Source organism: Arachis hypogaea, chromosome 11 (assembly GCF_003086295.3).
Source record: "Arachis hypogaea cultivar Tifrunner chromosome 11, arahy.Tifrunner.gnm2.J5K5, whole genome shotgun sequence".
NCBI lineage: Eukaryota > Viridiplantae > Streptophyta > Magnoliopsida > Fabales > Fabaceae > Arachis > Arachis hypogaea.
In genome coordinates, this window is record NC_092046.1 from 147,844,000 (window position 1) to 147,856,769 (window position 12,770).

General features: G+C 29.9%; 1 protein-coding gene and 1 long non-coding RNA gene across 2 annotated transcripts; one reads left to right on the forward strand and one right to left on the reverse strand.

Annotated features, from left to right (window-relative positions):
- Positions 1-1,631: 1,631 nt before the first annotated feature.
- On the reverse strand, positions 1,632-6,900 carry LOC112723541 (4-coumarate--CoA ligase CCL1). Its single transcript, XM_025774943.3, has 4 exons — positions 5,403-6,900; positions 4,001-4,196; positions 2,435-2,648; positions 1,632-2,139 (listed from the first exon to the last, which is right to left on the reverse strand). Exons 1-4 carry the CDS (start codon positions 6,525-6,527, stop codon positions 1,914-1,916), a joined length of 1,761 nt encoding a protein of 586 aa, XP_025630728.2. The 5' UTR covers positions 6,528-6,900; the 3' UTR covers positions 1,632-1,913.
- A 3,405-nt stretch (positions 6,901-10,305) lies between these two features.
- Positions 10,306-11,858, forward strand: LOC140175987 (uncharacterized). Its single transcript, XR_011867121.1, has 2 exons — positions 10,306-10,926; positions 11,016-11,858. It is a non-coding gene; the product is annotated as an uncharacterized lncRNA (long non-coding RNA).
- Positions 11,859-12,770: the final 912 nt, after the last annotated feature.

The following is a 12,770-nucleotide window of genomic DNA, read 5'->3' on the forward strand; positions in this document are numbered from 1 at the left end:
TTGAGGATAAAATATCATACCTTTATAGGTGAAGTAAGATAGGTCAATTACATTCCCTATCTGAATTGATGAGCAGTTATTAGGTTTAATAAGTAATAAATACCTGGTCAGACAGTTTTATTCCAAGATGTAGTCCGTTGAGTCCGATTATAACGTGTAACCGCCAAGTTATGACGCAAATTGCCGAGTTATAGTGTATAATACTGAGTTAAGGCATTGAATTTGTAACGGCCGGATCATAACCCCCAAGCTTAGCTTGGGAATATGTTTAATGAAGTAGGTTGAGCTTGTAATGAATCATAAGTCGGCCTCTGAGTGAGTTCATAACTCGATGACTAATATGGCCTTAGAGCCCCCAGTTCAAGTTGCTTTATTAAACGGTTATTTATGCTAAAGAGTGGTATGATGGTAATGTTGAAGAAGAAGATGAAAATGTCGGGTAGATTTTTAGTTATCTCGTGGAATTTGTACGTTTGTTTTGAACTCTTTTACTTTGTTCATTCGACAGATGCTTATCCCTTGTTGTGGTTGTTTAAAATATGTTATTTTTGGTATCTAAACAGTATTTGAAATTGGCTAAATATTGACAAAAAATAATAAATTTTATTGGTCAATAATATTATTTTCTTATAAAAATATTATTTATATATTAAAATTAGTCACTAAAATTAGATATTGTATATTTATGTATAAATATATGTATTATTTAATTTATTTTTAATATATATTTTATATTTTAACATATATTTTATACTAATAGTTGATTTTAGTATATATATAACATAATTAATTTTTTTATATGTGAATATTTAGAATAGTCGAATATTGCAAGTTTATTTAACTCGATCACTTGAAAAGATAGGATTATTTTTAAGACATTGCATTTAAACAATCAAAAATACTATTTACGTACTAAAATTTGGTATTATATATTTGTGTATAAATATATATAATTTAATTTATTTTTAATATGTATGTTATACTTTAATGATGTTTTATATTGGTTGTCACACAGTAATTTTTTTTTGGTAAGATAATGGGTACTAAACCCAAGGAAAAAAACAAATATATGACTTAAAGGTTCTGGGGCAAGGTGGCCCTTTAACATCATCACTCAGTAAGTAACTGAAGAAGATTAAAGGTGAGAAATCTAAGAAGTAAAAGTCGTCTTTGTACTTGATGCTATTTTGAGCTAACCAATGAGCACACAATTTATTGGAGGAGATTAGTTTTGTGACCTTTTTTTTTTTCAACAAGATGAAGTAATCGTAAAAGGTATTTTCTTTTTTGGTCATGATCCTAAAATGTGTTTGTTAAGGTAAAATTCGTAAACAGCATAACTCTTCTTCACAAAGCCATTTTTGTTGAGAGTCTAATTGGGTCTTACACTGGATTAGTCAGCAGGCCTTAACTTTAAATTGGATCTAACCCACGTCCAAACAAAAGAGATTGGTGGTTTTTTTTTATCTTGTTTTTGTCAAGAAAGTTTTTGGTATAGAGTTATGATTTTCAATACTTCACTAACTAAAGATGATGAATTGTTACTGCTAGTGTTTTTTTGTCTCTTGGGCTTGGGCCCCTATTTTATACCAAAAATTAAAAGATGATGAATTGTTATGACAAAAAAAAAATTGATGAATGTACTGTATTACATACATGTGCACAAGCTGGAAGCTGCAATTGGTGTCTTGACATATGCATGTGTTGTTGTAGTCCTTGTATGATAGCGCAACTATGAAATTACCATTATACCATACATATATATATAACTGGATTATAATACAAGATTTGATTATGTGATTGATGATGTCATGAAAATACAAACATACAAACAAAAAGAAATTAATAGGAGGACGGCCTCTTTTGTACGTGGTTACGTTGACCTTGTTTGACCAAGACCAATATATAGCTAGCTAATTGGTCACCAAACCTTCGTTAAGCCTTGCTGTTAATACCTTCCTCAGAATTTTTCCTGACGCTGCTTTTGGAATACTTTCAGTGAAGAACACTCTGTTTATTCTCTTGTAAAATACCACCTGTTTAGAAATATATTTCTTGATTTCATCCTCGGTGATATTAGAACCATTTGATCTCACAACAAATGCAACTGGTACTTCTCCAGCAACTTCATCTTTCAGCCTGAATGTAATGTAATTAGAAAAAGTCAAACAGAGTAGGAGAGTAAGAATTTGTTTGGGTGATCTTCTAAAAAAAATTTTTTTTAGAGTTATTTTTTTTTTAAATTTTATAAAAAATTTAAAATAATTTTATGTTTGAGTATCTCATGTAAAAAGATCTTTTTATTTATCAATTATATTTGAGTATAACGATATAAAAATATTTTTTTGTTTATTTATTACATGCAAAAATAATGACATCCAAACAAGTACTAAAAAGTTTTTAGTGGAGTAGGTACTTAGGGTAACAAACTTACGGTACAACAGCGGCATCAGAGATGTTTGGGTGGGCAATCAACAAAGATTCCAGCTCAGCAGGTGCCACTTGGTATCCTTTGTATTTGATAAGCTCCTTCAAGCGATCAACGATGAATAGCTCATCATCATCATCAATGTAACCAATGTCACCCGTGTGTAACCATCCTTCTTTGTCTATGGTTCTCTCCGTCGCCTCTCGGTCATTCAGGTACCCTAACCAAATTAAATCATATCATTAATTACGTAACAAATTAAAAATAAGACTTTTTTAAGAACTTATGCCATGTGGCATTGGCATATATATAATGATGACGATTGTAAAGACAGGTGGGCCCAAACTACTTAAGATAAGTTAGGTGAGGATGTTGACTTAAAATGGGTTATCCAATCAACACTGCCTTCACCTACAACTTTGAACAAATTCAGCCTTTGACAGCGCTTACACGTTTGGTCTCCTGGATCATCTATTGAGCTATGTTATTAGAAAATGCTAATTATTTCACGAATTATTTAGGGTGAATTATATGATAAAGATATAAATTTATATTTTTTTATAGGATGAAAGAGAAATTAAAAAAATTAAAATTTATATTTAGAATAATAATAAAATAATAAAAAATAATTATAAAAAAAATTTATATATTTTTTTATATAATTTTAATTTGAATAATAAAATATTTTTTTATTTAATTATGAATTTAATTTTTTTAATTTATTAATTTAATAATATAATAATAAAAAATAATAAATTTTAATGGCTTTTTAATATTTTTTTTATAGGAAGTATAGGGAACTAATGGAATATATATACAATGTGTATAATGAAGATTTATGGATGTTCGATTCAGTAGGATATCAGATGTTTATTATCTCTAGTATCTGAATTGTTATTCTAGATAATATGGGTGTATTGTGTTTGAGAAATTAATAGTATTTTATTCTGAATATTTATTTTTTAATTCATATTGAGCCAAATAAACAGTTCATTGTACACATTGTACATAGCTCCTAACGAGATTCTTTTTCTTATTCGAGTGTCTTGAGTATATTGGAAGTACCAATACACAGAAGTTGTGGTTGGTGAGTATGAAAGGTGCTTTACGTGGAAGCCCTCATAACTTGGTATATTACGTACAGTGTTCACGTCCTCAATTTTCTGTTTGTTTTGGTAACCCGTAGCCACTAACATGAAATATTTAATTATTACAATACAAATCCAAACCCACCCACTTTGTTCCACCAAACTTACAACTACCCCACATTAGACTATAGTCTGTATAGTGCGCATCTCCTACTACGAGAAAATGACAACCCCGATAGAGATGCGATGTGACCGCATCACTTATCTCCGACTAAGCTTTTTGTTTCAGTTGTGTTAATTGTTACATATCTAAAGCATTACGTTTGGCCCTTAGGTGGTAAAATATCACATTCTTACCTAATTATTAGAATGCATAGTATGATGATGATTAATTGATTATATAATGGGTTTGCTAGTGTTGTCCATTATATTTGGGTAGAAGCTAAGATGCATGTAGAGATGAATAATAGATAGTATCGTATACCTTTCATGACTTTAGTGCCTCGAATGCAAATTTCACCGGGTTTGTTTGGTGGAAGGGAAGTACCAGTTTCAGTGTCGACGATTTTCATCTCAGCGTTTCTAACGACGGAGCCGCATGCACCTGATTTAACGTTGAATGGTTCCTTTGCAAATGCTAAGCTTATGGCAAGTGGCCCCGCTTCTGTCATCCCATAACCCTGTGTATCATCATAATCAAATAAAATCTATACATTATCCATCATAATCACTCTATTGAAAATATCAAATTCATATTTTCTAGCGAAAACTTTAATTTTATTGTTAGAAGAAATCAGTAGCGTAAATAATGGCATATTATGTACTTAAATAGGGATATCTTCGTGTAAGAATAATGATTAATGTAATTAATGAGTAAAAATGGGTCTAATAATTCAATTAAAAAAATGCTTACTAGAAGTAGAATTTAATATAAATAGAATAATAATTATAGAAACATGAAGTTAGTAATGAATATATTTATTTTTTAAATTTTTTTTAAATAGAATTATTTCTTTTCCTTCTGATTTCTCTTCGGTTGATTAATTATCTTTTATTCTAATTTATTTCCTCTTACAATGGAAATTAATTAACAAATATAGAAAATTAGAATAGAAAATAATTAATCAATAAAAATTAGGGAGATTCAAAAAGGAAAAAAAAATTTCTTTAAAGGAATTCTAAAAAAGGAATATATTCATTACTAATTCTATGCTTCCATAACTCTATCACTACTATTCTATTTGTAAATTTTACTCCTACTAAAAATTTTGTTAATTAGACTATTGAACTTATTACCGTTAACATATTTGAGTTGCCTAAATATACTAAATTATTTAACTGTTTTTAATTTTATTTTAAAATTCTCAATAATTACTCTATTGAAAATATCAAAATCATATCTTTTAGAGAAAACTTTAATTTCATTGTTAGAAGAAATCAGTAGCGTAAATTGTAATTGACCCATTAATTTCATTATTACTATTAATTAATAGAAAAGTATAGGATATTAATATATTATTTGTGAATTTATTACTAATAATTATTAATTATTATATTTTAAAGAAAATCAGTCATAACTTGCCTTATTTAACATTTATTAATTGTTGCGATAATTAATTAATACTAAATAAGGTAAGTTCTGGCTTTTTTTTGTTTACCTAGCTAGCATTACCCATATTTTAAATATATGTATAAAGATACACATCCAAAAAATATATCTATAAAGATATTTCTATTAGACACAATTATAAAATAAACTATTTTTATCAGACACATCCACAAAAATACTTCCATTAAATACCATTATAAATCAGAGTTCACAGAAATTCATAAAAATACTGTTAGTAAAATAGCAAAATTGTAATTAATAATAAATTAATATTAACCTGTCCGAGAATGGCATGGGGAAGCCTAGCCTTGACAGCTTCCTGAAGCTCCATTCCCATGGGAGCGGCACCTGATATCACCCCACGAATCGAAGACAGATCATACCTGTGAGTATCCCCACTCTTCACCACCGCCAACACTATCGGCGGCACCAGAGACGCCACCGTCACCCTGTACTTCTCTATCAACTCCATCAGAGTCGTTATCTCAAACTTCTGCACGATCAGAACCGCCGCACCCGCTCGAATGCCACATAACAAGATCGAGTTCAGTGCGTATATGTGAAACATTGGCAGCACGCAGAGGAGAACGTCCTCGCTGTGCGTGTACTGATGAGGATTCTCGCCGTCAACAAGTTGCGCCACCGTGGTAACCAGGTTGCTGTGCGTTAACATCACCCCCTTTGGCAGCCCCGATGTCCCGGAGGAGAACGGGATCGCCACGAGATCGTCGGTGGTGATGTTAACTTCAGGCTCGTCGTTTTCATTGGAATTTGTGAGAAGGGAAAAGTGCAGAACACTAGTGTCCTGTGATTCTTCAGGGGAACCATCAATGCACATGATCTTGACGTCGTTGTTGTTAGTTTCCAGGTACTCTTTGAATTTCTCTACGTACGCGGATTGCGTTATGATGAGCTTAGTTTTGGTGGCGGTGGCTTGCTTGGCCAGCTCGGCGGGAGTGTAGAAGGGGTTGGCGGTCGTGACAGGGGCGCCGCAGCGGGAGGCGCCAAGGAAAGCGAGGGCGAATTCGGGGCAGTTGCGGAGGACGAGCATGATGACGTCACCCTTGCGGATGCCGATGGAGTGGAGACCGGCGGAGATGCGGCGGGTGGCGAGGTGGACGTCGGCATAGGTTAGGGTGGTGGCGGTTTCGGCGTCGATGAGGCATGGGCGGTCATGGAAGAGTGGAAGATTCTGAAAGCAGTAAGAATGGAGAGGAAGGTGGGTGGGGATGGGAATGTCAGGAAGCTTGGATCGGAAGATGAATTCTTGTTGAGTGGGAGCGGCAGTAGCAGATTCCATTTCCGATGTTTTGTTTGTGTTAGTTTTTTTTTTTGGTTTTTTTTGTTTGTGTTGGTTTGGGATAGTGATAATAGTGCTGTGTGAGTTTATTATATAGCTCATGGGGGAAGGGGGTTGGTGGCTCTTTTGGTATTTTTCAAGGGAAAATATTTTTTAAATCTGTGACAGTGTGAGTGATCAATGAAATGCCATTGAGTATTGAATTAACTACCTGGTCAAAGTATAAGGGAAAGGAAATGCAACCCCTGTTGGAAATATGTAAAATGAGGTAAGAAATATTTACATGGTCATTTAAGAAAAGTTAGTAGAACAGTATCTTAGTGCTTTCTTTGACTCATTGTAAATGGCTGGGTTCCACTCTCAGGCCTCAGCGCCGTCATCATGGACCTCATGGTAGCGTCACTTCTTTTGTCACATATTCTTATAACTTCCCCAACTCATAAACTAATGCAGTAATACGATGAATTCTATGATGCTTGTAATTTAGTGTTTAATTTTTTTAAAAAGTTAAAATTTACTTTTTAAATATTATAAAAATCATAAATAATAATATATTAATGTATTTTTTTAACGGATTATTTATTATAAATTAATAATTAATTTATTACAAATATATGAATTATTGTGTATATAAAATTAAATATAAATTTTTAACATTTATTTAGATGGACGAGAATCTATTATGATCTTCGCTCATCAATATATTGTCCCCTCAAAATTTCATTACTTTTTCAAAAATCAATTGGCAAGTGGCAACTGGCTTTTTTATCCCTAAACTGGTGCTTTTTTATCCGGAAACTGGTGCTTCTACAGTCTACACCAAGCTCAACCACCACAGCCTATATACTATGGCCACATTTTAATTACTTAATTGGTTAGATATGTTTGACTTTTCATTACAAATTTCAACAAATTATATATTTTAGATAAGGTAACTATTTAAAAGAAGATGGTTAAAATATGAAGATATTTTGTTTAAAAGTGTTATTTATTTATTTAATCACACTTTAAATAAAGATAATACTTTTATAAATATTAAAATCTAACTATACAATTCATTATTTAATGGTTAAAAAGAAATATTTTTATATGAAGACAATTATAAAGTCTTTATTGTAATATCCACCTTTAGATAATATATATTTACTTTTTTAAAAAAATTAAGAACATAAAAACTGTAATTTTTATCTGGCCAATTTTAGGGGTGAACGCGATTGGATTGAATTAGATATAGCCAAAATTTCAATTCAATCCACATTAAAATCACCGTATCGGATAAGATCGAATATCGCAGTTTTTAAGCTTCGATCCGATCCGATTCGAACATTTACGGATCGGATATCGGATATATCTATAAAATAAAAAAATATTTTTAAAAGCTTATTTTTATTAAAAAAATATGAATAGAATTCATTTTTCTATTTTTTTAAATATGTTTACTCTTAAAATAATATTAAACATACTTTTCTTAAATAATAAATTAAAATAATACAACATGTATGATAATTATTAGTTGAAATAAAACATTAAAAAAATATTTACTTATTTATTTCTTTATTTTTACGGAAATGCAGATATGCGGATACCTACACAAAATCCGTAATCTGATCCTATTAGTGTGCGAATCCGAACTAATCTGATCCGATAGCCTTGCGGATAAGATCCATATCTGCAATTTTCAGATCAAATTCCGATAAACACCGCGGATATGCAAATCAAATTCAATCCATAAACATCCCTAATCAATTTTAGTATAATTATATTATGGTATCTATGGTGATTATATAAATATTGTTAAAATTAAAGTCATTTTTATATTTTAAAAGTTTTTTATCAATATTTTTTGAAAACATTGTTTAATAATAAAAAAACATTACTTTAATTTCAACAATACTTTTTAAAACATTATAATTACTGTAATCATCTTAACATAGTAATACTAGAATTACACAAGCAATTGCAAAGCCATATAGATGACCCGATATCTTGTTCATCCATTATCTGAGCATCTCTCTTATATTGTGCTGGTTAAGTGGTTATAATTGTTACATATAAATTAAGGCTTAGCAAAATCGAACATTGCGTGACAACTTATACAAAATTGGCACAGCTATGTAAATCCAAAAGGGGGAGAATTGGGAGAAAAAAAAATGCATGAGCCACCTAACTCGAGTTTTTCCTTTCCCATTTATGATTAGTTGTTTACCCTTTCAAGCACTATATGTAGTTTACTACTTTTATCTCTAATATGATAATTCAGGTATTGGTTCTTCATTTAGGTAATGGTATATCCTGTCTTATTTATGACGTAGTCACCGGTCGGCCATTATAATTATTGGTTCATGGAAATGTTTAACGAATGACATTTTGATTTAGAAAAATATCTAGGTTAGGTGAGTTTCTTTTTTTTTTCTTTTTATAATAGTCAGCTAAATTAGTTATGTAAAAAATTGGGAGCCACTCAGAGAAAGATGTCTAAAACGTATTTTTTTTAAAGATATTTTTTTAATAATTAAAATTTAATATATATAATCGATTAAACCGTGTTATTTTTGTCAAAATTAGGTCAGATAAATTAATTTGATCGAAAAAATAGTGAGTCAAATTATGAACTGATTTAAATTAATATTATTTTTTATAAAAAATGACTACAATACTTTTATTCTAAAAAATGATTAAAATACTCATATTATATATATTAAATTTGAAAATCTTAAATGCTAGCCCTTTATTACTTCTCTCTTGTCGTAGGATTAGAATTTAGAGTATTCAAAATTAATATAATATATATAATAGGAGTATTTTAGTCATTTTCTATAATAAGGGTATTGTAGTCATTTTCTATAAAAAATAATATTAATTTAAATCAGTTCAAAATTTGATTCACCATTTTTTCAAAATTTATCTGATTTAATTTTGACAAAAGTAATGTAATTTAATTGATTATATATGTTAAATTTTAATTATTAAAAAATATCTTTAAAAAATATATTTTAAACATTTTTATCTGGGCGGGTGATTTTGTAAAAAAAATATAATAAGCTGGACAGGGGGCAAAAATGGAGTGTGAAAAAAAGGCCGGTTGATATGAATATTGGAAGCAGATATTTTAGCAAATTAAACAAAAGTTTGGTACATATAATCAAACCGAGAATGGAAAAAAGAATAAAAAACTAGGTTAGTTATACATCAAGTCAATATAATAAATCAATAAGGTATATACATTAAAAAAATATATATACATACATGCATCTTGAGACATTGGACAAATGTGAACAATTTGTTTATACACGAGTTAGAGAATCAGTAGAGATTTTCTTAAATTATTAAATAGGAACATGTAACCAATATTATACATAATGCACAGCATAGCACCTTTAAATAAGTTATGTGTACTTACTCGTGTTTATTGTTATCATTACAAGGAGAAATAAACTATCAGAACTTATTAATAAATAGTGTTAAGTAGCACACGTTTTTATATTACTATTTAGAAAAGTATTATAAGTTTGTTGTGGTGATTTAAAATGTGTTTAAATTAGTTGTCCATCCAACCCCTCAAGAACTTCAACGTTCAAACTATGCCAGCTTACATCTAATTAGAAATAACTTGTGCGCGATCAATATATATGAAGGTTGTAATAAGGATTAAGTGAGTCAATAGCCTAATGAGATAATTTTTATTTGTTAGTAGAATTTTATAAATAAGAATAGTAATAATATAATTAATTCTGCATGAAATTAGTGATTTTTTTATAATTTTTCTTTAATATAAAGTGAATTCTACCCGACTCCCTCTAAATCAACATGTAAATTACCTCTTGTGATGTAGCATATTTTAATTGGATGTTTAGTTTTAGTTTGAGTTAATTTAACTCAATAAGAGTTAATATCTTAACTAAAGTAGAGTAATTTTATAATTAAATATTTTTATAAGAGGGATGAATATATAATTTCTATAAACATTAAAAAGTAAAGTTATATTTTTATTATTGTGCAGAAACTCAATTCACCTCAGCCACATTCCTCTCTGAAATTGAAAGAAAAAATCAACTCAATTCTACCTACCATTGACCCAGACTCGCCGCCTGCAACCACGCCAACCACCGCAGCTACCTCAACCCGCAGCCCCGTCGCATGTACAGGCATCGCGTGTGGAAGCTTGGCACTGTCGCAGGAGCTTGAAGTCGTCTCCTCTGTTTGAGAGCGCTCTCTCTATGTTCACCGTGCTTCCGTCACCGTCACCGTAACTGTCATTGTCAAAAACTTTTTCGTGCTTCACTCGCCGCCTAATATCTCTGTTCGTTCTCTCTTCATCCATTAGCTGGAACCTTCTCTCGCGGTACATATCATGCCGAACAATACCTCATTTCTTGACTAGATTCTTCTTTTGTAGGCCATACAGCTTGATCCAGAATTTGCCAAGAACATTGGGCAGATTGTTATCCTTGGTGGTGCTTTAGCAATAAATGGCAATGTGAATCCAGCCGCGAAAGCCAATGTGTGTTGTGATGAAATAGATAAATAACTACATCTGTGTATGGGTCATTTCTCTCTTTGTCTCACTCCTTTAGTTGGGTTTGATTCCAGATATTTGGTGATCCAGATGCTGCAGATGTGTTCACAAGTGGAGCGAATATACTAACAGTGGGATAAATGTTACCTACCAAGTTGTATTGACTGGTACACGCTCTGTCAAAGTTTTCTTCACTCAATTATTTCTTAAAATTTTTAACCATTAATTCATTGGTCCTATCTTTATGAAAAGTTTTCTTGTTGGGTCAAGTGTTTACCACTAGACCAGAAGCTATGGTTATTAGTAGGATACAACTTTATTTTCTTATACTTTTTCAAATCATATCTAACATGAGGAGGTGCTAAACCTATTTTAACATCTATATTTTAGATAAAAGTAAGTACAGAAAATCAACTTTAATTAGTTAAAATTAGGCAAGTTTTTTATTATAAAATTACTTTCTTAACTTTCACTTTTTAGAAAGTATAGAGTTTAAGATTTAGAATTAGAATTTATAATAAAAAAATAATTTTAGAAAAATTATTTAATATTGGCTGAAAAATAGTTGATTTTCTAGTTGAATTCTTTAGATTTTAGTTGGTGAGTGAGAATTATGGGAATATGTATGCGAAATGATAATTGTTATCATCAAGCATTCATTCATTGCTAAATTAAATGACATGAAACCCATTACATACTCTGAGTTCCTTGAAGACCTCTGTAAACAGGTATTTTCATCTGATTTTATGTGCATATCATCCATGCACTATTATTGGTTGTTTATTCTGATTAAAAAGGCATTAAACAGCCTGCTGTGCATGGTTAATTTGCATATGTTTCAAATCTCTCACGAGGTATCTTGAATTTGAGTGGCTTTATAAGCAATAATACATTGAAAGTATCACAGCCTTCCATAATTCAATTTTCAAATTCTTTTTGTGATTATCTGTTATAAACTTGTAATATGTTTTCCTTTACTGCGATATTGAATCCAATATGGATTTGTATGCTTTTTGTATTCCTTTCTAGCAATATGGTTCAATCTCTCTAAACAACTTGATCATTTTTCTTCTCAATTGATTGTGTTCCTTTGATTTCTTTCATTATTGTTTTTTTGATTTATAGTTTAAAATACACGGAGAGTACAATATTGAGTACTCATTTTTTATTTTTATTTCTTTTTTAATTTATTTTTAAATAATTTTGACATATACTAAAAATTAGTGATTATTAATTAATTGTGTAAAATATAAATTAAATATAAAATATATATTAAAATTATATGAAATAATATATAAAAAAGTATATATAAATATATAATAATTAATTTGTTGATTAATTTTTAAGGTGAGGAGAATATTTTTATTTTCCTTGAAGAAATTAAATTTACAGTATTAGTTGATATTTTTGTGTGCAGCTACTATTTCCAAAACGACAGAACAAATGAAGGATGAGAAAAGAATAAAATAATAGCATTGAACATCATTAAACATATTTCTTAGTAGCTAACATTAGTTATAAAACAATTTATAACATTAGTAGCTAACATTAGTTATAAAACATATTGTCCAGCTTACATCTATATTTTGTATTATATACACATCTATACATATATAATTATTTTAATATAAAAAAAGTTCGAGCCAACTTTTAAGTTTTTAATAAGTCGAACTTGAATTTGATTTGATGTGATCAAGATCTAGAATACAAGCAAATACAATTTGTAAGGAATTACTTAATTTTAGTGAATATCATTATAACTTTCCAATTACTTATGTTTGAACTTGCATCTACTAATACAAGAAACTCCAAAAAATATTTAGTAACTA